The 26,647-nt window shown below is 52.4% G+C and overlaps 2 protein-coding genes across 2 annotated transcripts in view; one reads left to right on the top strand and one right to left on the bottom strand.

Annotated features, from left to right (window-relative positions):
- ZCCHC24 (zinc finger CCHC-type containing 24) overlaps positions 1–4,724 on the top strand; it is a 63,896-nt gene extending 59,172 nt beyond the window's left edge. The window contains exon 4 of the mRNA XM_043925289.1: positions 586–4,724. Within this exon, the coding sequence (XP_043781224.1) occupies positions 586–699 (114 nt within the window). The 3' untranslated portion in view covers positions 700–4,724. The remainder of the gene's footprint in view (positions 1–585) is intronic.
- A 12,490-nt stretch (positions 4,725–17,214) lies between these two features.
- Positions 17,215–24,269, bottom strand: PPIF (peptidylprolyl isomerase F). Its single transcript, XM_043926579.1, has 6 exons — positions 23,951–24,269; positions 22,671–22,701; positions 22,151–22,239; positions 20,318–20,414; positions 19,709–19,784; positions 17,215–18,115 (listed from the first exon to the last, which is right to left on the bottom strand). The coding sequence occupies exons 1-6, from the start codon at positions 24,143–24,145 to the stop codon at positions 17,980–17,982; spliced, it is 624 nt and encodes a 207-aa protein (XP_043782514.1). The 5' UTR covers positions 24,146–24,269; the 3' UTR covers positions 17,215–17,979.
- Between the last annotated feature and the right edge of the window lie 2,378 nt (positions 24,270–26,647).

Below are 26,647 nucleotides of genomic sequence, written 5' to 3'. Positions count from 1 at the left end.
TCCTAACCCCTGGACCACCAGAGAATGCCCTAAACTCCCCTTGAGTCTTGAGGCCACAGGAGCAGGTGTGGGGGTGACAAGTGGCCTGGGAAGAAGCAGTGTGTGCTGGGAAGCAGGGGATATAGCTTGGGTCTCCCTTGAGCTGGGCCTCCGTTTCTTCAGCTTAATCACGTCTGTGCACCTTTTGTGAGCTTCAGGTGGTGGCGGCTCAGAGAGTGCTGGCTGGGGGTGGGGTGTTGGGAGGTGGTGGGCAAAGTGGTGTCTAGACCTGGGGCTCTGGGTACAAGATGCCCTCCCACAGCCCTGCTCCCAGCTCAAGGCCTCAGCCTGAGCCCTTCGGTTCACAAGACACGTGTGTTACCTACAGCAGGCAAGAGGCAGGAAGGGTCCTGGGTGCTTTGGGCAACAACCTCTGACTACAGGTTCACGTCCTCTCTCTCTGCGCCCTCCCTGCGTATCTGTCACCTTCCTCCTGTCTGCCTGTCCTCTCCCCACATCTGTCTCACCCCCCCCTTCTTTGGTGTTTCTTTCTCTCCACCCCCTTCCTCCCCACCCTTGGGCTCGCTTCCTCCTTCCTCTCTGCAGAGACCCCTGGAGAAACCCGATGGCCTGGATGTGTCCGACCAGAGCAAGGAGCACCCCCAGCATCTGTGCGAGAAGTGCAAGGTGCTGGGCTACTACTGCCGGCGTGTGCAATGACCTGCCGCCGGCCTTGCCCCGCCACCCTCCCGCCCGCCAGAGAAGACGCCACCCCCTGTGTGTCCCCTGTGTGTGCGGGGGTGTCCTCGCAGGCTGACAGGTCTAGGGGGGTGGGCTCTTAGGTTCCTGGCTCATGTATGTTGACAGTGTTACTGATGTTGCTGAGCGCCCCCAGAAGGCTGAGTCTCTGAGACTCCCTACAGTGGGTGGGTCTGTGTGAAGGGGTCGGGGCGAGCAGAGGTCAGCACACAGGACCCACAGAGTCCTTAGTGTCCCCCGCAGGCTCTCCTCTGAGACTCCCTTTGGGGTAAGCAGCCTTGTATTGGCCATGAGTGCACTAAATTTACTGTGAATCCCAGAGCCTGCAGGGGACTGTCTCCCCGAGACCAGCCAGGCCGCCTTCTCCCACCCAGAACCTTCCAGTTTGCCCTGTGTGAAAAGCCACTCTTGCAAAGCCCCAGTTTTCCAAGTCAGCACGCATGGTGAGCTGACACCAGTTCTAGCAGCTGCTGGGGAGTGGGCACTTCTGCCCCCTGCCACTTTGAGCCCTCTGACCGCCTCTAACGTCACTGGCTTGGCACCTGAGTGCTGCACCCCACCCCCCACAAACCCAGGGGTCAGGGACAAGTTGGAGAGTGTTCCAAGATGTGACCTGGTGCATGTCAGGCCACGCCTCCACTCCCCCACCCCCCCACCCCTGCCACATACTTCCCCTATTGCTTAGATTTTGTTGGTCCCATCCCCTTCCGTCCCTCTTCCCCTCCCACCCTTGCTGGGGGGCAACCCTCAGATGGAGGCTGTAGAACCCAGCAGTGAAGCCACTCTGGCAGGAAGTACACAGGCCTGGAAGATCCAAGTCCCAGGTTCTAATGCTGACCCCGCCAGTGATGCCCTACGGAGTCTTGGGAAGGGTTCTCATCTCCCCGTTTCCCCACTCATCCGTGAGAGAATGACAGCAGAGAGGTGTTCTGATGTCCCGGGGTTCGTCCTGGCTGCACACCATCTCCTAGAGCAGAGAGCTTTATTTGGAGAGGGTTTCCAGGTCCTGTACGCCCACTATCCTATACGCCACGGAGTCGTCAGTCACTTAATAAGTCCTGTGGAAGGACCTCTGTCCTTCCCTGTTTGCCCCTGAAGCCCCAGCTCTGCCTGTTGTCCCCTACCTACAAACATGAAGAAGTGCCCCCCACTTACATAGGCAACCCCAGTACAAGCTCCAGAACCTCTCATTTGCAAAGCCGGGTTGATGATTCCTACCTCCCCAGGGGACGGGGAGGCTTCTTGGCGCTCACACTGGCCAGGGCCACGCTGTCCCAGCTAGCGGGAGGGATCACCTTCCTCTTGGTTCTCTCCCCAGTGAGAAGCCCTATTTTTACTGTTATGTCACCCTTCCTTTCTCCTGGGGGGAGCCGGCTTGTCAGAGCTGAGTCACTTGATTTTTGCCCCAACATTATGCCTCTGTGAGGGGGGAAAAAGTCAGACCATGAAATGGGCCTGAAATTCAGTGTTTACCACGGCTCAAGGACACCCAACCTGTGTCCGGTCGCCTTTTGTTTTCAAATGAAAATGCTTTGTGCAACTGAGGAGTTACAGCGAAGTGTTTATCAGGGGTCCAGGGAGTGAGAAGAAGAGATGGAGTGTGTGTTTGCAGCCAGAGGGCTGCAGGGTAGGTTTGTGGGGGAGGCCATGCCCTCTGAGCACTTAAGAAGAGTGTATTTGCTCCAGCCTGAGTCCCATAGCCGCCTCCTTCCGGCCGCAGGGACAGAGGTGCGGGTCCCTGGCTGTGAACATGCTCACCGCCCACCCCTGAGGAGTCCCTCCCGGCTGCTCCCTGCCTGCTTCGTGGTGTCAAGGTGAGCCAGACTCACCCTGGCCCAGGGCTCTCCTTCCCAGAGGGGAAGCTGTTACTGTCAGTCATACTAGTGCCCTGCTAACGAGAACATTTGTTGTGGTGGACATTGCGCTGGTCTCTGCTGTGTGGACCAGGCTCAACGCCTCCAGGGACCTGGCTCCATGGGGGGACCTTGGTCTCAGAATGCCTGGGCTGCAGTTGTGGGGGAAGCTCAAACCCTAGAAAGAACCCAGGCTCCAGACCCCTGGAGGCCAGGGCCTCCCACAGGTCAAGAGGGGAAAGGCTATCACCCCAAACTGACCTGTGCAGTGGGCTTGTTCAGCTAGCAGCCACTGCACCCCACCATCTGTACAGAGCCGGCCAGCGGGGCTGGGCCTCCCCCCTGAGGCTGCCCTTCTGCCCCACCCACTCCTGTACTGTTTGGCTGCATTTGGGAGCTCTCTGGCCTCAGCAAGAACCACTGCTGTCCAGGCTGGTGCTGTGAGAATTAAGTGCTCAGAGGGCCTGGGTGCCCAGGAGACAAGAAAGTGTGTGGTTGTAGTACATTCAAAAGGGACAATCGCTTGCAGTTAGTAGGTCTAGCGATCCAGTTGGGAGAGAACCGTGTTTACCCCATATGAAGTATTCGATAGTTCTACTTGTGAATTTGTATTTATTTTGAGTTATACTTGACACAGAATTCCTTTTGTTTTTTTTTTTTTTAAAGAAAAAAATACTATGTGTGTATTTTGAAACGAAAATTCATGGATGTTAAAATTTCTGCATGGTTTCCAATTTTTCTCACAACACTGAATTTGTTACCTTCTCCCGAAAACTTCACAGTGATTTTTGTCTGTATATATTTGAGGGCTTTTTTTAAGAAAAAAAAAGAAAAAGAAAAATATGATTGCTTGATTTTTGAGATTAAACAAAAAGAGAGGCATTTTCAAAACTTCAGAACTTTCAGGAGGGCAATAGAATATCAAAGGAAGATTTCTGGAAGTATTTTTTGCAAACCTTCTGGTTGAGCTGCAAGAAAATATTTATGGTGAGAACTTTTCTCTTTTTCCTCTTTTGGTTTTCTTTTTTTTTTGGTTTGTTTGTTTGTTTTTTTTTTGTTTTTTTTTTTACTATGCTTTGGTCTGTAAAAAGTCTGCAACTGAATTACATTAAGAAGGAAATATTGTCTACATAGAATATTATATGAAGTTGGTACATAATTCTGATGAGGAAAAAAAATCTTTGCAATTCTTTAAGCCATATTATTGTTATTCTCTGTTGTTTTCCTTGGATGAAAATATCAGTATTAGGTAGCCAGCATATTATTCAAGTGCTTAGACTTATTCATGTGTTCCTGTCCTGTATTTATACATATGTGTATTTGGGAAAGTATTACCTTTTGTAAGGGAAGCTATTATTAGATACTTAGTGAAAAAGGGAATGGTGAACCCTTTGAGCCTCTTCAGCTGAGGATAGCACAGCATTAGAATCCATTCTCTTGCACCTTCTTATTATTATCTTGTTATTACGGTTATTAATCTTGGGGGGGGCGGAAGTGAGCCAGGTTAGGAGGAGGCGACATGTGACTATGTAGCCCCTCCATAAGTCGGCCAGCTCCAAAGATGGCCTCCTTGGCCTGGTCCAGGGCTCCCACTCAGCAGGGCCCAGGGAAGGGAGAGGAAGCAGGAGGAGGATTTCTCTGGCCTCCCTCTTCGGAGTTTTGCCATCTGAGCCGTGCCTCAGGGCCCTATGCTCTTTGAACTTGGATTTGTCACCCAGAGCCTTGACGCCTGCCCTCCAGCATCTAACGGACTTGAATCTTCTTGGAACAAATATTAAATCCAGCATCACTACATCGTAGCCCAGAGTGACAACTAACCCTGACGTCTGGGAGGCGTCCCGTCTTATGGGAGCTCACCGCTCTCTGTTGTCAACTTCACCGTTCAACCTCCTCCACTCCTGTGTGGTGACCCTGTCGGTGTCTGTATCTGTTAATATGTGTGTGTCCAGCTAAAAAGACAAACAGAACCCGTGGGCCAGCTCGGAGGGTGCGTGGAGAAGCCTCCCAACCTCTCCTGAGGGCCGCCCTTGGGATGGCATTCCGTCGTGTGCCTTATTCCTGGAGAATCTGTATACGGCCTGCCTATAGAGATATAGCCTTTTCATGCTGTATTAAAAGAACTTTTAAAAGCAAGAGAGGCTCCTGGGTTTCCTTGTCTACACAGAGCATCAGTGGGGAGCTGGACGTTTTCACAGACGCAGGAGGCCACAAGGGGTGGGGGGCCTTGGGGCCGCCCCTCTAGTCTCTGGGTGTCTGGGATGTCTTTTCTCACCTTGTCTCTACCCCATGCATTTGCCTCCTCCCAGCCCCTCTGTCCCCAAGCAGACATTCTCCAGGGCGAGGGCCCTTCCCCGGCAGGGCCCCAGACTGGGCGAGATTGTCGGCACATTAGGTCACGGCTCGCTCTGCAATGGGGCTCCCGGTGACCATATATAGGAGTGAATCTTCCTCAGAGACGGCAGCCCCAGGCCTCCGCTGCAGCTCCCACTTGGCCTTCTCTCCAAGCCCGGGATTTGGGCCTCAGATGCTGAGTATCCCACAGTGAGCAGAGTCAAGTGTCCGGGACCTCCTGGAAAGTCCCCGGGAGAGGAGACAGAGGGCCCTTCTTCTGAGCAAGGACCAGGCTGGGCTGTCTCGATGTGGGGCTCTCGCCGAGGGCCACGGCTCACAGAGCCTGGAGCCACAGCCGAGTGAACCTTAAGGAACCATCTGCATACAGAGCCCCTCCACTCAGGCTGCGCGTTTTTGGTTCTCAACCCGACTGCTCACCAGAATCACCTACGGGAGGCTTGGTCCCACCCCAGAGATGCTGAGACACTGACTTGGGTTCCCTGAGGTTCTTAGAGTCCTTGATCAGTCCCACATGCACTCTTGAGCAGCACCAGGCTTGGAAATGGGCCTTATGGTCCCGTGGGGCTGATGGGGATGGAAATGAGGAGACCATGGGCAAGGGGCTCCACCTCCCTGCTGGCCATTGCATCCTCAGCTCCAAATCCACTTGCTGCTAAGAATATACCGCCTGAGGTGTGGTGGGAAGTGGGTGGTGGGGGAGACTAGAAGTCCAGGTTTTTAGGTGCAATTTTCTAATTTTTAAATTTTGGCAACTAGTTTATTAAATAGCCAAACGACATGTCTGTGGGCCAGTCCATGCCTCCAGACTGCAGCCTCTGAGATGGAGCAGAGAAAACAAGATGTAAGTCCTTGGGATCAGGGAACACGGATGGGGAAGTGTGGGGAACAGGCAGGAACAGAGGTCCCTGACTCCAGAAGCGGGAGCCCTTGCCTTCTTTGGGGTGCACAGTGAATCCTGAAATCTATCAAGCCCTTTCCCTTTATTGGCGCAAAGAAAGAATTCACCTCTGGTGCCTGGCTTCAGGCTTTGTGAAATGACGGGCAGGGCAAGTGGGTGTCATTGCAGCCAAGCAGTGAGCGGAGAGGGGACCCAGCCCAGCAGAGTGGGCGGGGAAGAGAATAACCCCCCAAAAGAGGGCATCTCCTCCTAGCCCAGGGAGGGCTGCGTTCCCGGTACAGGTCTGAGGACTCAGACCCGTCCATCTCAGTGGCCCTGTGCCCTGTCGTGCTGGCTTCCAGATCAGTCCTGTCTCCCACAGCTGGGTGACCCTGAGCAGTTCCCCTGGCCTCTCTGAGCCGTGGCTTCCATGGGGATGTTGTGTGGATAAGTCAGCCCAGTGAACGCAAGGCCCTGCACACAGCTTGGCAGCTGGGTGGTGGGTGGGGGGCCAGCACTGTGGATCGCTTGCTCCCACTGTCTGTGGCTCAGGCCAAAGGTCACACAGGGCATCCACGGGGACACCAGGCCTCCAACCCAGGAACCTGGTTCTCTTGTTCACTCGCTGAGCAGCCCCTGAGGAGTCAAGGTTAACGTTCGATTTTCTGCCCTTATGTGTCCGTGTGCACGTGCCTGTGTGCTTGTTTTGCTTTGTTTTCTGTGGAAAGGAAACAAGTCCAAGGCAAGCACAGCCTGCGTTTCGACATCTCCTGGAGCCGTGGAAACCAGTAATTCCCCTGGACAGGAAGGATTTCCGGTTAGACTTAATGTCCACGTCCAGAAGCAGCTGGCGGCCAAGAGTGGAGAGAGCGGAGTCCACAGCAGAAAGGGGCGTCAGTGGACCCAGATGGGAGGGCCCAGCTCTGACCCACCCCTGCCTCTCTTCCCTTGGCGTCCTCTGCCACCCTCACACCCCTAGTTGAGGCCTCCAGAGAGAAGGGCTCACTTGAGGTCACTTGGGGGATAGAGCAGGATTTGAACCCTGAGATCTCACCTCCTGGTGCAGTGTTTCAGAGGCAGAGCTGGGGCTCAGCCCCAAGCAGCGTGCTGTGCCCACAGCTGCAGGGGTGGGGCGAGGAGGGCTCCAGGGCAGAGGTGGTTTGGGGAACGGGCAGCTCCAGCCCGTGAAGGCCTTGGTGTAAGAAGCTTTCGCACCAGACACAGGGAAGGGAAACCAGCCAGTTCTCCAGGGTGGAGTTGGTGGGGGAGAATATGTGCTCAACCACCAGCCCCCACCACCTCAGCACCAAAGGCCTTGGGGGCTCTGGGGACCCTCGTGGGGCCCAGAAACACATGCGTGGAGCCCCTGTGTCCTTATCTATGAGCTGGGGCATGCGGGACCCACTGCAGGCTGCAGAGGGCGCTCTGTGCCGAATGCATCTCTTCTCACTGGCTCCCGCTGCCATGGGGCTTCTGCCCTGGGTCCTGGCCACAGGCACACGTCTCTCCTGTCCCTCTGGGCGCATATGTGCTCTTAACAGTCAAGGCAGGAGCCAGGGCAGAGAACAATATAGCAGGTGGGGAAACTGAGGCCGAGGGAAGGCCCTGATGCCTCAGACTGGCAGACAGGTCCTTCCATCTCCATGGTGTGTGCTTTTTCTGATTCCAGCCAGAGGCTCCAAGTGCATTTCCACCAGCCCTCTCAGGCCTTCAGCAAACAACTAGGGCTGTCTCCTTAGGGCCAGGTCCAGTGCCCTAAGCCAGGGCTGGGCCCCGTGATGATCTGGGTGGGGAGTCAGGCCCTGCCTGCCAGACCCCAGCTCCCCACAATCTAAGGTTGGGCATCCAAAGGCCACCCCAGCTGCTCCCTGGCTGGCCTCCCCCATGGTGTTGGGAGGGGAGACCAGGCAAGAGGAGCTGAGATAGAGGCGGTGACGCCTGGGGAAGGGCTCCCGCAGCCAGAGGCAGGCGTTTGGTTGTTCCTGGATCTCTGGCTGAAGCCAGGAACAGCCTGTGCTCGGGCACAAAGGCCCCTCCTCACACCTCTCCACATTTCTGCAGAATGGTTAGAGGCTTGGGCTTGTGGTTCTCCATCTCTCTCACACACACATTCACACACATTCACATACCTCTTTGCACTTGCTTGCACTAACACATATCCACACACTGACACATGCGCACTCACACACTCTCAGACACATTTACACACACACACCACAAACATGCACGGCTGCAGCCCATTGGGAGTACTGAGGGGGTAGGGAGCCCCTCTCCAACTCCTGTTAGCCAAGGGTCACTTTTAGAGAGGGGAAAACTCCCGGCCAGAGGGCCATGGACTTCATGTAACTCTGCCACCTTCCCCACAGGCCGTACCTCCCTGCCATGAGCCAGGGGTCCCTGGAACCATCCAGTGGGTGAGAGAAGTCAAGCCCCAAACACACGTCCAACACAGTGATCATAGCCTGTCCTCGTATTGCAAACAGTGGAGCGAATTCACATCTTGTCAGGTGTGATGAGGGCCCTGTGAAAAGTGGGTCATGTGAAAAGTGGCCTGTGATGAGGGCTGTGTGAAAAGTGACCTCATCTGTTAGACACGTGGGTTGAAGGTGAAGCGAGACAGTGCCCAGGCTTTGGCTTTGTTCTCAAATAATCCAGAATATAGACGGAGGGGTGGGGGGAGTTGCTGAAGTGAGACTGACAAAATGGTGACCATGTCTGAAGTGGGGATCCGGGACCCTGGGGATCTACTGTCCTACACTCTACTTTGAGTTCCATTCCTGGGCCGGAGATGAGCTCAAAGCAGCTGGACCAAGGAGGTGGGCGGGCATAGTGGGGGCAGGGCCTCCAGACCTGTCCCTGCCCTCATTCAGCACCACCCCCCTCCCCCAGAGTCTGTGCACCTTCAGAGCTGGTGTGGCCTGTCTCACCACAGGGTAAGTGTGGAGTGAATGAGTGAGGTCTGCTCAGCATCCACGTGCCAGCTGCTGGGCTGCATGATCTACACATGCATCGTCAGTCTTGGTCTTTTTCACGACTCTGTGAGCTGGGTGCTAGGATGAGCCCCAGTTCACAGAAGAGGAAGCCAAGGTCCAGAGAGGTTGACGGACTTGTCCAAGATCATATGGCTGATGACAGCAGAGCCTCGGCCTGCGTCCCTTCCCAGACCCTCTTCCCAACTCTCAGCCCCAGGGGTATGTCAGGTCCAGGGCTTAGTCCCTGCCTCTGGCAGCCGTGCCACTGCCCAAGTCAGCCAGGCATGGGGCCGGCCTGCCTCAGCCCCCAGGTCTCTGGGCCCCTCACACCTGCCCCGCCGAGTCCGACAGCCTTCCTGTGGTAGCCTGGAGCCAATAACCAGCTAGTGCAGCTGCTGTGGTGGTTACTGCAGGCCCGGGGAGAAGCCAGAGCTCAAGCCAAGCCACTCAACACAGAACACAAACCCCCAGGAGGTCTCTACTCCCTTCCCACCCTCTTGAAAACCTCCCTGAGGGCCTCTTTCCCAGTTGCAAGGGGAGCCCTGCTGCTACCTCCACTACCTCCAGGAGAGCCAGGCCAGCACCTGTGCCTTCTCTCCTCAGACACTCACCCATTCTGGCGCTCCCCTGCCCCCCTTCCTCAGCCCTCCCCCCGCTGGAGCCCTGTATTCATGCCCATTCCCCTCCCACATCCTCCCTCTCCGTCCTGGAAGTGAAAGTCCATGCCAAGCCCTCCATGCTGGGAGCTGAGTAGCATCCTCCTCTCCCACCTGCTCAACACCCCTGCTCCTCCTCTGGTCACCCCCAGAGGTCAGGGCCCAGCCCCCACCGCCCCTTTGCACCCAGCTACTGCAGCCTGTGGGGCAATTTGGGATCCAAATCCTGCCTTGTATGTCCGGGATTGTGGCACCTGCTGTGTCCTCCATTTCAGCACCCCCTCATTTCATCCTGGCAAGGACTCTGGGGTCAGACGGACTAGACGCAGAACTGCAGCTTCACTATTCATCAGCTATCTTCCTGAGCTGAGCGAGTTGCCTCCCCCACCCCAAATCCCAGGTTCCTCTCTTGTAAAATGGAAATGATACTGCCTGTCCCCAGCTGAGGGTCATTGTCATGATTAAACACCTGGGACGTGCTTAAGCATTTTTAGCTACTGCACCAGTCATGGAGGGGGTGACAGTCCCCTGGGCCTGTGCTGCCCTTGAAATGCCATCCTCCCCCCGCCCCTTGTGATTCCCTCTCTGCCTTTTGCCTCCTTATTATACCTCTCATCACCTTGAGCCAGGCCTTCTGAAAATTTTATCCCAACCAGGCGGCAGATGAGGCTTTGCCCCAGGACAGGACGTGAGTCTGTCTGGTCCTTGGACTATACACCCTCCCCGCACCCTCCCCAGACACCCACACCCTGTTAGTTCAGCTCTGACTGCGCTTCTACCTGAGTTTCCCTCTTGCGCTGCAGCAAGTGACCTTTGCCTAGCACATAACTGGTCTTCCTCTCTCTGGAAACCTGACCCATCCCGACCCCACAGTGGAGACTGCTTCAAACAGTTTGGCCTAGATCTCTCTCCCCCAATAAACCTGGCAGCTCAAAATTTGCCCTTTCCTCTTGCAGGAATCGGCTGGTCCCCTGATGCCCCCTGGTGGTTAAGTCTGAGAACTGCGAGTTTTGCAGGCTGCAAGCCTGCACAGGGGACAAAACGGGATTTATCTTTTTGCTCTCAAACCCGAGATGAGTCCTGACCACTCCAGCACAGTACTATCCAAGCCTCATGCAACTTTGCTTGAGTAAAACTGTCAAGTGGTAATATCTGAGTTTTCCTTCTTGATTATAAAAATAATGCATACACAATGTGAAATGGAAAGAACACAAAAATATAAAGATGTGAAAATTCTTAGCAGCCCAATTTCCTCCAGAGATACCACTGTAGAGTTTGGCCCTAACCTTCCCTAGACTTTTTGATTGTAAAAATATTTGTAACTGTAATGTACACATACACACCGGGTTATACTTGACATGCTGTTCCATAACCTGCCTTGTTCTCACCATCACCTCTTCCTGCTAGCACAGAAGTCTGTTTCGTTCGACTAACAGCTGATTGCACTCTTTTGTTAGGTAATGTATTTATCAATTCCCTATTGAACAGCATGGGCATTCTTGTTTTTAAAAGTAAATTTTTTTTTCTTAATTATCTTTCTGTTTGGTACAGTAGGAAGATCTGGGGTCAGGACTTTTATCTAAAATAAACAAACAGCTCTTACAACTCAATGATAAAAAGACAAATAATCCAACTTAAAATCAACAAATATCTGAATAGACATTTCTGCAAAGAAGATGTCCAAAGGGTCCATAAACACATGAGAAGATGCTCAACATCATTAGTCATTCATTCCAGTTCAGTTCAGTCGCTCAGTCGTGTCCAACTCTTTGCGACCCCATGAATCGCAGCACACCAGGCCTCCCTGTCCATCACCAACTCCCGGAGTTTACTCAAACTCATGTCCATCAAGTCGGTGATGCCATCCAGCCATCTCATCCTCTGTCGTCCCCTTCGCCTCCTGCCCCCAATCCCTCCCAGCATCAGGGTCTTTTCCAATGAGTCAGCTCTTCGTGTGAGGTGGCCAAAGTATTAGAATTTCAGTCTCAGCATCCAATGAACACCCAGGACTGATCTCCTTTAGGATGGACTGGTTGGATCTCCTTGCAGTCCAAGGGACTCTCAAGAGTCTGCTCCAACACCACAGTTCAAAAGCATCAATTCTTCGGCGCTCAACTTTCTTCACAATCCAACTCTCACATCCATACATGACCACTGGAAAAACCATAGCCTTGACTAGATGGACCTTTGTTGGCAAAGTAATGTCTCTGCTTTTTAATATGCTATCTAGGTTGGTCTTCACTTTCCTTCCAAGGAGTAAGCGTCTTTTAATTTCACAGCTGCAATCACCATCTGCAGTGATTTTGGAGCCCAAAAAAATAAAGTCTGACACTGCTTCCACTGTCTCCCCATCTATTTCCCATGAAGTGATGGGACCAGATGCCATGATCTTAGTTTTCTGAATGTTAAGCTTTAAGTCAACTTTTTCACTCTCCTCTTTCACTTTCATCAAGAGGCTTTTTAGTTCCTCTACACTTTCTGCCATAAGGGTGGTGAGTCACTGGGGGTACGCAAATCAAAACCTAAATGAAATACTACTTTGACGACAAGACTCAGAAAGATGAATAATGAAAAGTGCTAGTGAGGCCATGAAGAAATCAAAATGCTTATGCATTGCTTGTGAGAATGTAAAATTTTCTAGCCACTCTGGAAAACAGTCTGATGTTCCTCAAAATGTTAAAATGAAGTTGCCATTAAGGCTAGCAATTCTTACCCATATGTAAAGTAGTACAATATTATTTATAGGTAATCTGTGATAAATTAAGCTCCATATTGTAAATCCTAGAGAAACCACTGAAAATACAAAATGAAGAATTAAGTCTAATCCATCAATAGTGGAGGTAGAATGAAATCATTTGGGAGGAAAAACTCAATCCAAAAGAAGGTAAGAAGGGAACAAAAACCAGATGGGACAAAGATAAAATAAATAGAAAGGAGATCAATTTAAACCTAACTATATTGATAATTAAGTTGAATATAAGTGGCCTAAACTTTTAATTGAAAGGCAGAGTTTGTCAGATTGGATAAGAGAGCAATGCCACCACTTACAAGTTCCTTGTCTTTTAGCTCTAAATCTTCCTTTCATTACCCTGTTTGTGATACTGTAACCATTGTTTCTCGCCACCTGAAATTTTATTAACCTTTATCAGTAGAGGGGTTCCCCTGGTGGCTCAGACATTAAAGATCTGCCTGCAATGCAGGAGACCCGGGTTCTATCCTGGGTCAGGAAGACACGCTGGAGGAGGAAATGGCAACCCATTCCAGTATTCTTGCCTGGAGAATCCCATGGGCCTGAGGAGCCTGGCAGGCTACAGTCCCTGGGGTGGGAAAGAGGAGAACACCCTGAGCAACACACACAATCAGTAGAGGGCGCTAGCGAGACACTTTGTTAGGTAAACCCACGTGTGGTTAACAATTTTTTATATTAAACTTTACTGTGTTGTTTCTATATCCTGTCTGGACCCTGACTGATGAAGAATTGACACTGGCAGTGATCCCAGGCGATAACCCCACAAACGGTGTTCAGAGATTTGTTTAGCCGTGCCCTTGGGCCTGAAGGCATGGCTGAACAAGAGGAAGTGGGATGATGGTGATGCATGGCATGCCGTGACTCCGCGGTGCTGTGACCTGCGGTTAAGTGACGAGAAGCACGTGCCTCGGGAAGCCAGGTGGCTGCACACGTGATGGTCACGGCAGGAGCATGACCGTAAGGACTACACTGCGCGGTGAACTATTTTGAGCAGGCTTGATTGTTCACCAAAAGAAAATGACAAACACGCCCTTTAATTCTCGGCTTATGTGCAGGTCTGAGAACCAGAAAGCTTCCGTGACAACTCGAAAACATCTTTCATTTCTTATAGAAATGGACTGACATCACTTAAAATCAAACAAAAATGTAATTGTGTAAGCAGCTGAATTACAGTATCGTTTGAATTCACAGTCTCGCTAAGGCTTTGAGGTGAAGGGCGTCAGTGGAAAAGAATTGGATCCTGAAGTTCGTGATGGGTAGAACATCTGTTTGGGTCCAAATGAAACTAACAACTTGAACCCTTCAGTCACTCCATTCCCCCCTCACCTGTGCAAGTAGCCTGCCCTTCTGTGTCTGGGAAGAACGGACTTCACCGTGGACGGGTGCTTTGAAAGGTAATACCCAAGACCTACCAAACCACTTCCATCACCAGCTCAAATCTCAGCATTTTCCAGAGCGACAGGACTTCAGAGAAGCAGCTTGTACACCCAAAGAATTCTGAGACTTTATATCACATATTTTTAAGCAGATTTATTGTGATATTGTTCATGTGTCATACAATTCATCCACCTGAAGTATATAATTCAGTGTTTTTCCAGTATATTCGCAGATAAATGGAGCCATCAGAACACTCAGCATGGAACCAAGATTTTCTCTATTCACCCTATTCCAGTGGACCTCAGACACAGATCTGACTCGTGGCCTCCAGGAGCTGTTCACTGAGAAATTTTCTCCTGTCTGGGCCCACCCAAGCCACCAGTCCCCACAAAGCTTGGCTGAATAGGCTGCCCTACACGTCACCCAAGAGTTTCCACCTGCAAACTCAAGTGAAGCATCTTTTACAGGTGGAGGGTCTTACTCCAGATTCCCGGAGCACACAGTGAATAATGTTTCGCAAGTCAACCATGACTCTAGTGGTCTGGTGGTCTCCCTTTTCAGTCTTGTCCCCTTCTCGCCTACGAATTCTCAATCTTTAGTTGAATTATTATCTGAAAATCCAGATTCTTAGATTCCACCCTCAGAAAGTGGTATTCCACAGGTCTCAGCCATGGCCTGGGAATCTGCATGCTTTCTCAGCACTGCATGATTCCTAGGAGAAGCATTGCTTTAGACCTTACCAGACCTTAGAAGCACTGACTGACATTCCTTTTCATGGAGCAACATTCTATAAAGCCCAGCCATGTGTTAAATTCTCCCACATCCTCATACATGCTACACAAAAGAAGTTAGACACAAAAAGTAAATCTTGTAGGATTCCATTTCTGCCAAGTTCTAAAACAGGTAAAATGTATCCACAGAGACAGAATCACTGGGTTCCTGGGATCAGGCACAGAGGTAGCTTTCTGGAGAGATGGAAGCTCTCCATCTCCTTATGAAGATAGGTTCTTTAATTTAATTTGGTGGCAGTTACTCAGTGTATGAATTTGTCAAGTCATTGATCTGTACATTTAAAATGTATGAATTTTATTGCAGGTAAACTATATCTCAATGAAATCATTTTTTAGCTTTTATAATTTTTTTAGTTTTTAAATTATGAAAGCATTATAACATATTTACAGGATGCCTGGAGAATGCAAAGTTACATATGGTTCCACTATATATTACAATATTTTTAAGTCGATAAATTAAGATTTTTTTAGTTGGAGTTTCAATATCAAACTCTCAAAAATTAATACAATAAATAGAAAAATATAAGGATATAGTAGACCTGAAAAGCACTATGAACCAACTCAACATAATTAAGATTTATACAATTTTCACACAACAGCAGAACACTAATTCTATTCAAGTTCCCATAGACTATAAGCCAGGAGGCAGTGGAATATATCCAGGGATGTAAAACACGGTGCAAAAATGTCAGGGTTTAAAGGTTCAGTGAAGTCAGTTTGAAAAGCTCTCCTGTGTTGTCTCAGAAAACTGCTATTTCAGATATTTAAACACGTGTTTACATGACGTCCACATACGATTCCATCTGTGAGAGCGTGTGTATGGCTCACTGTTTCCTTCAGGCACTAGGCGCTGTGTGCCAGCAACAAGTCAGTATCTTAATTTGTCTGTTGCGTAGGCTCTGCTTTGTATAGTAAGACCATTCGGGATCTTGTGCAAGAGTTCTAGGAAACTCTTCCCATCTTTGGGAAATTCTGTTTTTAGGAAATTTCTGAATACTTTCGTCCCCTACCCGACACTAGACTCCTCCGCATGGGAGGGACACACACACACATACTCCTCTGCATGGGAGGGACACGCACACACACATGCACATACACATATGCTTCCTCCTTGTCAAAAAGGAAATGCTCTGTGAACTGAACACATGCCCCACAGGCTCTGTGACCCTGCGACCCCTCAGAAGTCACGAGGGGTCCAGCGGTCACACCTCAAGGGGCTGGCCCTCACACTTGTCAACAGCACCACTGCCTCCCAGAATCCCCAGAGGTCAAGAGGAAACCACAGGGACTGAAATCATGGCTTTGACCTAAGAAATTCAAAGAGCTCTGAATGTGTGTGATCTGAAGACAAAGGGGGTCTGTGGAAACGCCTCCCATGGAAAGCCATCTGGTCTGTCAGGTCCAGGATTCTAGCCCCTGCCCTGCCAGTTGACTCAGGAAGTCACCTTGGCAACCATGACCTCTCCGGCAGCCTCAGTTTACCCATCTATAAAACGCTGGATGGACTGAGCAATACCTGTTATTGATACTTGGCTCAACATCCCACTCTTCAAATGAAACCCCTTTTAGAAAACATAAGAGGGTATCTATGATTGAAAGACCACCTGATGTGAAGAGCCCACTCATTGGAAAAGACCCCGATGCTGGAAAAGATTGAGGGCAGGAGGAGAAGAGGGTGACAGAGGATGAAATGGTTGGATGGTATCATCAACTCAATGGACATGAGTTTGAGTAAACCCCAGGAGATAGTGAAGGACAGGGTGTGCTGCAGTCCATGGGGTTGCAGAGTTGGACACGAATTAGCAACTGAACAACTGAAAGGAGTTCAGGGACCCACGCTCATGTTGGAGGACGCTTCAAGGCTCTTTGAGAGCTGTTTGAGAACTACTAGATGAGCTGAGTTCCCAACGCATATAGCTGAACTGACTTCACAGAAACTCTCCATGACTCTAATGACCCAAATCCTCTACTTATTTTTTGCTTTTAATTGCTAAGTCATGTCCAGCTCTTTTGTGACCCCATGCACTGTAGCCCACCAGGCTCCTCTGTCCATGCGATTATCCTGGCAAGAATACTGGAATAGGTTGCCCGTTTTCTTCTCCAGAGGATCTTCCCGGCCCAGGAATTGAACCCAAGTCTCCTGCATTGCCAGGCAGATTAGCCACTGAGCCACTATAGAAAGTCCAGCCATGGTGAGCTGAGAATGACTACAAGGATCTGGGACCACACACCATCACACTTGGGGAACTCCAAGGTGAGGCAATGCTAATCATTTTGTGATTCTTCTATTATTCAGACTGTCTTCCCCTGGCTGTTTAAGGAAGTTCTTACTCTCCTCCCACCCCTCAATCTGCCCTCCCTGTGAATTTAGGAATACCTGTAATTTAACTCCAAATTTAAATGGCACAGAGGGAAGTAAAGTCCGTATCTAGTCCGACATAATCACAGCTCCTTCTTTTCTAAGACCCAGACACACCAGAAATGCTACCCTTGTCCCTCCAGACCACATGCCAAGGCCCGTGTTGTGTACTTGACACAGATCACGTCCAACCTTCACAACCCTGTGAGCTGGGCACTGTTATCCCATTACTCTGCTGAGCAAAACTGAGGCTCAGTCACCCAGAGGCACGTCAGGGCTCTCGGGTGGGCTGTGGATGCTGAGAGAGTTTGTCTGAGCCTGTTTCCTCTTCTCTTGAACAGCATGACAAGAATACCCTCAGAGGTAGCTGGTGGACTGCAAGTCCATGTAAAGGCCCTCCTCAGAACACAGAGTAACAGCAGTTAACAATAAACGCTGGCTCCAAACACTTGTGTTATAGACAGTGCTCGCTCAAGGCAAGGACACCAGGTTTTTATAGAAAATAGGATTTATTTTCACATTTAAGGTGAACATAAAGAAATTTTCCAAAAGTATATTGTGTACATAGTCAATAGATTAGTTTATTAAACACACAGAAAAAACAAATCAAAGCCCACCAGGAAAATACACTTTGACTTCCTTCCAGAGCACATAGCACTTAGAAGTTATTTCTATTTTCAACTTGGGAATTCACATTGACAAGGCACAGCTTGCAGTGGGTCTGTCCCCCGGTTCAGCTGCTTCCACCCCCACGGGCTCTCTCCAATACAAGAGCAGCAAACCAACGGGATTCACAGTGGCTGGGATTAAAGGCCTCGGCTGTGGGACCATCACAAAGGCCTGGATGTGCTCCAAAGGCCGAGCTCTGTAGGTCTGTGGCCTGTGCCACCAACTCAGGTCACACCACAGCCTGGAGTAGTTAGTGTCACAGCTTCAGCTCCAGGGAGTCTTGTGAAACTATTCCGATCAGAAAGACAATATTAAACAGATATGACAGCCCTTTATAGCAACTGGTTTTCCCCTGTGGCCAAAGAAGAGGCAGAAACCGCCTTCAAAGCTAACCCATCATGTGTGCCCGAGGCACGGGTGAACTTGAGCCAGGCGGTCACAGGCGATGCCTACGAGGAGCGGTGACCCTGTGTCTACAATGGGAGTCCAGAAACGGGGTGCTGGGGAAGGGAGGGCGCTGGGGAAGCTGCCCGGTGGGTCCTGTGGGGTCTGACATTCCTGAGAGGCCTCCTGGAAGCATACAGGGTCAGCTCAACTGGCCGCAGTCTGTGATGACGATCTTCTTGGATGTCTTCCCACTCTTGGAGCCAAAAGATTCTATTTTCTTCACGACGTCCATGCCCTCTTTCACATGGCCAAACACAACATGTCTGCCATCCAGCCTGGGAGGAGAGGTGAGCCAGGTAAGCAGAAACGAGAGTGCTGCAATGTCACCCGGGGTTACGGTCCAGCGGTCATGGAACTGTTTACCGAAAACAGCAGTTCTGAAAGGAACTCAGACCGAAAAGCAGGCCCAACCTCTCACAGGTCCCGTGTGGAGCCTTGCTGAGTCCCCCAGCACACACCAGAGGATGGCTCCCTCCCAGGCTGTGTTCTGCCTCACCTGCTGTGTGACCTCAGCCCGGGCCACTCAACCTGAATCCTGGGAACCTCACCTACAAAGAGTGAATTATTCTCATCCTGCACAGGGAGATGATGGGATATTGAACTACTCTGAAGAAATAAGTCTGTGTAAATGGAATCATTTTTTTTTAAGTTGTTTTTTTTTTTTTTTTGATGTGGGCCATTTTTTAAGTCTTTATTGAATTTGTTACAATATTGTTTCTGGGGTTTATTTACATTTTGGGTTTTTGGGTTTTTTTTTTTTTTTTGATACGAGGCATGTTGGATATGCGCTCCCTGACTAGGGATCAAACCTGTACCCCCTGCATCAGAAGGTGGACTCAACCACTGGAGCACCAGGGAAGGCCCTTATGGAAGCGTCTTAACAGTCAGGAACTCTGAGGTGAGAGCCAAGATGAACCTACACAAGTCCCAAACAGCTCTCTCAGTCTGAGAGAGTCCCAAACAGCTCTCTCAGTATGAGAGAGTCCCAAACAGCTCTCTCAGTCTGAGAGAGTCCCAAGAATCTAAAAGGCAGCTCAGTTCAGGGCCACCAACCAAGACTGGTTACATTTTGGGATCCACCAGGGGTTTCACAGACGGAGGGCAGGCAGGGCCAGCAACAACCTGCCCACTCCGACATCTGTGTCCCTTCTGACTCAGAGGCTACAGACCACTAGTATCCACCACCACCTGGGTCTCCCTAAAGTCCTTGGAAATGGGCTTTATTAAGTCTTAGCTCCAGGCCAGCTGTTGTCCCCTCACCCTGCTGAGATGCCTCAGGGTGAGGACACAGGGGACTCTGGGCAGAGAAAACTGATTAGATAGTGGGAAAATTGACCCAGGAAGACATCCCTAAAATACAAGGGCAATGGAAAAGAGGGTTCCAGGGGGGCTGGTGGCTGCCACAGGCTGGTACTAATGCCTGATGAGAAATCCAGTGTGATATCCAAATGCTTTCTACTGCAGCACTTTCCAAGGTGCAGCCCAAGATCAAACAAGCTGGGAAATGGCAGGTTAAATCAAGTGAGCAGGCTTCTGCCACAGGCCATCCTGAGGCCTGGTAAGTTCTGCAGCACTTCCCCAATGTATTTGGTAAAAGAATTCTTTCCTGTGTGTACGTGTGTGTGTGTACATGTGCATGCTCAGAACACTGAGAAATTCCAGCAACAATGGGAAGCCTGATAAAAGACAGAGTTGCAAAATAACCCAAATTCTTCCTCAATCCTTTCGGGGACTTTCTCCTCTTACACACTCAGCCGGCTGAGGGCAACTGCCCCAGAGCAGAGAATTTGGCCTCAAACTACCCTCCCTTTCCAGCTCAAGGTCAGCCCTGCTTCCCAGAGGGCCTGGACCAGCAGCCAGCCACTCACCAGTCTGTCTTTGTGGTACAAATGAAGAACTGGGAGCCGTTGGTGTTGGGGCCCGCGTTGGCCATGGACAGGACACCTGCAAAAACAAGCAGGATGACCAGGCTGCCCCAGGAGGCATCTCACCTGGGAGTTGTTCAAGAATGGATGACGTAAGCCACAGGAAGGATGCTTGAGGCTGAAGATACTTGGGGTTTAGAAGAGGAGAGCCAAGCCCAGAGCACAGTCACCCAGGGCCTGTCTGCCTTGACAACACAAGAGGGAAGGGCCTCCTGGAAGCTCTCAGTGGTAGAGCAGGGGCAGAACCTCCAGCTCTGAACTCTAGCTTTTCCCACATCGCACCTTGGGTCCTAAAGGTAACACAATGCTAGGGCTTTGCTTAACGGCTCTCTCCCGCAGGTTGTCAAAGAAAGGTTTGTTTTTGAAACTGAGAGCTCAGGATGAAAAAGCCTCTGGGACAATCCAACAAGCTCACCCATCACACTTAAGGAAGGAAGGTGCGTCCCTAGATATGGAGCCATTAGGCTGCAGTCTCCAGGCCTGCTGGGGTGGCAGCGGCAGGCTCACAGCTCAGGGTACACTGCCCAGGTAGGGACTGGCAACCTTACTCACCCGGCCCCTCATGCTTCAGTTTGAAGTTCTCATCAGGAAAGCGGCTTCCATAGATGGACTTTCCCCCCGTGCCGTTGTGGTTGGTGAAGTCACCGGCCTGTGAACACGGAGCGCTGGCTGAGTGTCGCCACCAGAGCTGGCAGAGGGGTGCTGCTCCCATGCTGGGACATAGCCCCCAGCCCACCCAGGGCCCACCCTGGGAGCCCTCAGGCAAAGGGGTCAGAAAACACCCAATGATAGCAGGGCTAATATAATGCTAAGGAGCATAAACAATAACAAAATAAAGGTTTAATACTTTTTGCCCCAATAACTACCCTGGTTCCCGAATGATTCATTTTTGTCTGAGTGAGATTTTAAATGATCCTTAAAAATTCTTGGCCATTTCGAGCTGCTTCTTAAGTGACCTAGAATTTTCTACCCACAACTCTTGGAGGGTAAACAAGGAAGAAGCCAGGAGTCCCTGCTCCCCAGTGTGGTCTGTGGGGAGCGGCAGCAGCTGGCAGAGCCAGGTCCCTCCGCTGAGCCCCCTTTCCTGTCCCAGCATCTCCCCTTCACCCAGCCTAGGACAAAGTCCACCCAGGGCTGGCGGTCTTCCTCACGGTTTGCCCAAGGCTTCCACAAGGAGCCGCAGACAGAAGAGCCCAGGGTCTGCCAGCCCCAGCCCCCAGCCACCATCATATTGCTGTTTTCCTGAGATGACCTCCTCAGGTGAGAGGGGTGACCTGACCAGCCCTGCTGAAGCATCCACAAATGCCAATAAGGTGTCCCCAGAGAGGTAATGGGCCTCCCGGTGCCACCATCCCATGCTTCCAAGAGCCCGCCAGCTTTGCAGTCCCTGCCCTTGCCTGCTGTGGTGAGAGGAAGACCCTAGCCCGGCTCGGACATCCGCTTCGGCTCCTGCTCAGTCTACAGCCTCAGGCAGAGCTGGGGGCCTCTGCAGCTGAGAGCCATGGGCTGTGGCCAGGCCTGTCCCACAGCAACAACCCCCGCCAATCGCTGCATTCCTCACGTTCAACACGTCAGCAGGCCCAGCCCCAACCCATGCCACTCACCATAATGTGATGACAGCCACCAGGTCAGGATAGGGGGAGCTTGGGGGCAGAAATCCAGGCTGGAGAGGACTTCAAAGAGGTCATGACAGCCATGCTCCTGCCTCTAGGCCTGCTGGCCTCAGACATGAGCCCCTGTCTTAGCAGGGTCTGACCTAACACAGGACAACCCTTAGCATGGCTCAGGCCCTGGCACCGGCAGAAATTCTTGCCTGCCACACCTACCCACAAAACTTCTAACATAGCAAAGCTAATGCTTCTGAAAAGAGGCCGAACACATGACTAAAGAGCAAACGCATTTAACCGAGAAAGATGCCCTACGCTGGAGAGAGGCTCCAAGTCCGGACCTGTGTGTTCTTGTCTGTGCCTGGCCTCCCTCCTCCTCCCCTTCCTCCTTATCTCTTATGCCGAGTGCTCGGTGGGACACACTGGGGGCTGTGCGCAGAGACTGAATACGCTGTTACTCCAAAGCCTCCAGCATATCCACACCCCAATGCCATTCTCCCTCCGCTGCTCCACTCTCCTGGCCCTGCCAGGCAGGGCTGTCCTGCCGCTTGTCCTGTTGCTTAGCTCCTGGGACAGGGAAGGCAATATGGCCACCAGGACAAGCTCCAGACTCTCAGAAGGAGAGGACAGGCTGAGCAAATGACTGTGGTTGCCCTCTATCCAGTACTTTCCAGGCACGACCACACTGGCTAATCCCCGTGACATTCTCCAAGGTGGCCCCATCACTATGCCACTTACAGAAGAAGAAGAAGTCGAGGCAGCAAGAGACCCACCATACCTGGCACATGAAGGATGGAATCACTCTGTGGAAGGTAGACCCTTTGTATCCAAAGCCCTTCTCCCCGGTGCACAGGGCTCTGAAGTTCTCTGGTGGGGTGAAGGAAAAAAGCAGGTCAGCAGGGCCAGGCCTCAGTGCAGGGGCCACAGCTGGTTCCAGCCAGCGCCCTCTCTACCCACCCACCCCCCAGGACATGGAAAGACCCCTGCCCCGGGGTCTCTGCTGACTGTGTGACCTGGGACAAGTCATCCTATGCCCTGACCTCAGCATCTGAGCACTGTGGCAGGAGTAGCACTGGGTCAGTGGGGCAGGGAGTCCAAGTAAGTCCACCCTCCACCAGGAGGCTCAGAGAGGGTCAGAGGCTGCACCAAGGTCCCCAGCAGCTGAGCCACATGTAGTGGTGTACTCCCATCTGGCCATAGGTCTCCTGCCCTGACTCCTCTCAACACCCCTCCCACCTCACCAGGCGCCTCTCTCTTCCATGTGGCCCAGACTCAGAAGGCCCCGGTCCCCGTCTCACCTGCTGTCTTTGGGACGACATCGGCCTTCAGCTGCGGGAAAGGAGAGGGAAGACAGGTTCAGTCCAGAGGCAGGTGAAGGAAGGACCCAACCCCCTACACGGCCCAGGAGCCAGGGAAAGCACCATTCCCGTCATTCACAATCCTCCGTGGGAGGCCACCTAAGCAATCATTTCTGCCAGCTGCTTCCTGAACTGCAGGTTGGGAGGGGCAGCCTCGATTTCTCAATCTGTCAGAAGAGATGACAACACCACCCTGGCCTTCTTCTGGGGGCAGAACTGGCAGAGCTGCTTCAGCTGGGCCCAAAGCATCAGAGACCCAGGACCTGGAGAGGGTGGCCTCTGGGGGGAGCCAGTCCAAGCTCCCCAGTGGGCAGGTGGGAAACTGAGGCTCAGAGAGAGGCAGGAGGGTGGGGGAAAGAGAAGGCTGGAGCCCCATCCAAGCCTGCCTCTTGCCTCCCAGTTGCAAGAGCCACCCTGGTGCGGAACTTATAAAATAAACCGGTGCTCTCCGTTTTCCAAAAGAGGAAACGAGGTTTAACTGAGACCCCTTTGTTCAAAATGGACTTGAAGGCTACACCCAAGCTTCCCCTCTGTTACTTTCTGGACTATGTAGGTTTCTTGCTTTGTTTTTCAAAAAGGCCCAAAGAGCTGGGGCAGGCACCGAGTGTCTCCTTGGGAGAGTGGCTGGGGTTAGAGTTGGGACGAAGAGCTCTGAGCACAGTGCCCTGACCCCAAAAGGTCTATGCCAGGTCTGTCTGGTGGCTGGAACCTGCGGCCAGGCTGGCCCGAACTGCTGGGAGAGGAGGCGGCCCCAAACCACCTAGCTGTCCTGACTGCCCGATAGCGGGGGGCGGGGCTGGGGCCGGCTCCGCCTTCTGCAAGGGCCACCACGTGAGCTCCCCGCCGGCCCGCCGCCCCGACCCCCGAGCCCCCTGACACCCACCTCGAAGCTCGGGCCTAGGCGCCCACCCGGTGAAGTCTCGGAGCCCCTCCGCGGCCGGCCAGCGGGTCGGACCCTCCTAGCCTACGATCTGACCTTGAGCTTTCTCCTCCACACGCGCCTTCCCTCCCGCTCCCACTAGTCCAAAGATCCGAAGGGGAGGGCTGGAGAGACCAATCCGATGCCCCTTCTTAAGAGATGGGGAAACTGAGGCCCAGAGCCCGGGGGGCAGGAAGCAAGGTCACCCAGCGAGCCAGGCACAGCGCCGGCCTGGGGTCCAAGGCTCTTCCGGGACCGTCCCCCAGGCCCAGTCCAGCGCGGTCCGGTCCGGTGGTCTCACCTCCAGCACCACGCGGCCGAGCGGCTGCCCGTCAGCGCCCACGTCCAGGTACACTAGCGGGTTCCCGGAGGAAGAGGACGGGCCGCGGGAGCCGCTGCTGCTGCTGCAAGCGCGGACCGCGGGGAGGCGCAGGTGCGCTGAGCGCGGGCCCGAGAGCAGGCCGAGCAGGCGGGGGCCGCAGCGGAGCGCCAGCATCTTGGGCGCGCGGGTCCGAGCTAGAGATCTACCGGCGAACGGAGAGGACGGAAGGGAGGGTCGCTAGTGCCCAGTGGGCAGAGTCAGCAGCTGCCGCGCACCGCAGCCTTTATTGGCCCAGTAGGCCTCGCGGCCCCGCCTCCATCCCGCCTCCTCCAACCTGTTCGCGGGCTCCCCCTGCTGGTCCCAGCTGGCAGCGCACCCCGGCTGGTGGGGCGGTGGGGCGTGAAGTCTTCTGAACACACCCCAACCATGGCTGGAGATCTGAGGGACAGATGCAACTTCGCCAAGGAAGGCTGGTTCTATTTTGCGAGGGTCCCAATAGATGAAAAGAAGGGGTAAATGCTAAAACGTGGTTAACTCCAAAATAGGAGCCTCCATGTGTTTTTCTTTGAATATAGCAGAAGTCTGCCTTGGAGGCTTTTGCATACACTGTCCCTTGCCCCACAGGCCCTGCAAATGGACAGACAGACCAAGAGAGACTGTGGCAACTGAGAGTTAGTCAAAGAAAGCTGGAGACGAGAGGCGGGATTAGAATGAGAGGTGACAGGAGGAGACAGGCAGACACCTCCCATTGTGAATACAGGCCTCCTTGTCCAAGCCTGGGCTTGTCTCCAGATGCTTCTAGAAACCAGTCCCTCTTCCATACTCAGCCTGGGCCTGTCATGCTCTCACCAGACCCCCAGCCCTCCACCAGGACTGGGTCTGACTCCCCCTCCCTTACCCCACAGACTGATAGTCCTGAATGCCAGCAAGCAGGACAGATGGCTGCTAGCTCCCCTCCTGCCCCCACTCACCCCAAAACTGCACCTGCAGGTACCATAGCACAGGGGCCAGTCCAAGCAAAAGCAAGAAGGCAAGACAGGACGAGAAGGGGAACTGAGAGCGAGGAACCACAGTGAGGGGGAATCTACACCACATGCTGAGGTGGGCTTCACAGCAGCCTACGGGCATGGGAGGCCCACAGGAAATGAATGGTGGCTTGAGAGAGCATCTGGCAGGGGGCTTGAGAGAGCATCTGAGCCAACACCTGCAATTCTCCAGATGTATGACTGAGGCTTGGAGAGAGGAGGCGAACCCTGACGCCCCCCGCCAGCCAGTGCCAGCCCTCCCAGACCGCTCTGCAGACTAGGTGTGATTCTAATCTCTCCCCTGCTTGTTTTCCAGGTCTGTTCCAAGAATAAAAGGAACAAGAGTACGGGTTTCAGTCAGCTATTAAATGCTGTGCCATGAGCATCAGTGAGGGACAGAGCATAGATGGTCTTTGCTCAGACTGTGGTGGGCCTCAGCTGCAGGGGCTCAGGGGTCTGAGTGGCCAGAGAAGAGGGTGGGATTTGGGCCTTGAAGTCAGATGAGCTTAAACTCTAGGCTGACCTGCTCCAGGCCATGAATTGACTCCTGGGAAGAGGTCAGGCAGCAAAATGCTGACCTGAGGCAATTCATGAGGGCAGAGCAGAGGGTCCTAGCTGCATGGGAATGCTGGCTTGGCCCTTTTCTGGAAGTCCACAGTCCTCTTCTCTATTTCTGGCCCAGGAGGAGCCTGGTCACTCAGTGATACTCCAGCTGCATCCTGGAGCCCTGATGCTCCCCAGGTCCCAGTCCAGGACAGGGCCTCACTCTGTCCTGAGGAATAGCTTCTCCTTTTTTGTGATTGTACTTTGAAGTAGAACAGGCTTGCTTAGGAAGCTGGCTTGCTCCCTGCCCTATGTGGGCCCTCAGCACATCTCCCACATCCTTCCCTTTATCAGTGCATACTGCAGATTCGAAAGAAGAAGAGAAGAATCACCTTACATGTCAGTTCCAGGCCCTGGGCTCATGTAACTCTCAGCTAACCAAGTGTGTTCTCAGTGCCCTATTGTCTCTCAGGCCGGCTCCTGGAGGGACTCTGTCGCAATGGAGTATGAGAGACCAGCACCAGGGAAGAGCTGCCTTCATTTGTGTAACTGCTTTACTTTCCAAAGCCCTTGCCTGGCCCTCAGTGCAGCCTGAGAAGCAGTTCCGTTGCACAGACAGGGAAGCAAGGCCCTAACTGTTAGGTGGGGAGTTACCCAAGTATAGAGCTGGAAGGAGTCTGACTCCAAAATCAGCGTTTTCATTTGTCGTGATTATCAAGGAGCTGGTAGTTGGGACAGAGTGGGGAGGGCAAGAGAGACCAGCCTTGGACAGATGACACAGCAAGAGAGAAACTAAGGAGTTAGCCAGGGGGCTGTGGAGCTCAGGGGACAAGGAAGATGGTTTCTGTCTGGGGGGGTCAGTCTGGAGACAACTGCATTTGAGGGACAGAGACAAAAAGATGCAGAGAGGAGATTCCAGAGGGGGAGTGAGCCAAGGCCAGCCCAGAACTGGGAGAGGTCAGGAAAGGCTCCAGTATTAACCATGAGTTGAAAGCCTGGCAGGGGATGAGGCATGACGGTCACAGAGAATCCTGAAGGCCAGGCTGAGGTCTCACATTGTTGAATAGTACTGGGAAACCATGGATGGTGCAATACTTCATCCCCACTG

Source organism: Cervus elaphus, chromosome 15, assembly GCF_910594005.1.
Source record: "Cervus elaphus chromosome 15, mCerEla1.1, whole genome shotgun sequence".
Classification (NCBI taxonomy): domain Eukaryota; kingdom Metazoa; phylum Chordata; class Mammalia; order Artiodactyla; family Cervidae; genus Cervus; species Cervus elaphus.
The sequence above is the reverse complement of the archived record's forward strand: the minus strand, read 5'-3'. Positions and strand labels throughout refer to the sequence as shown.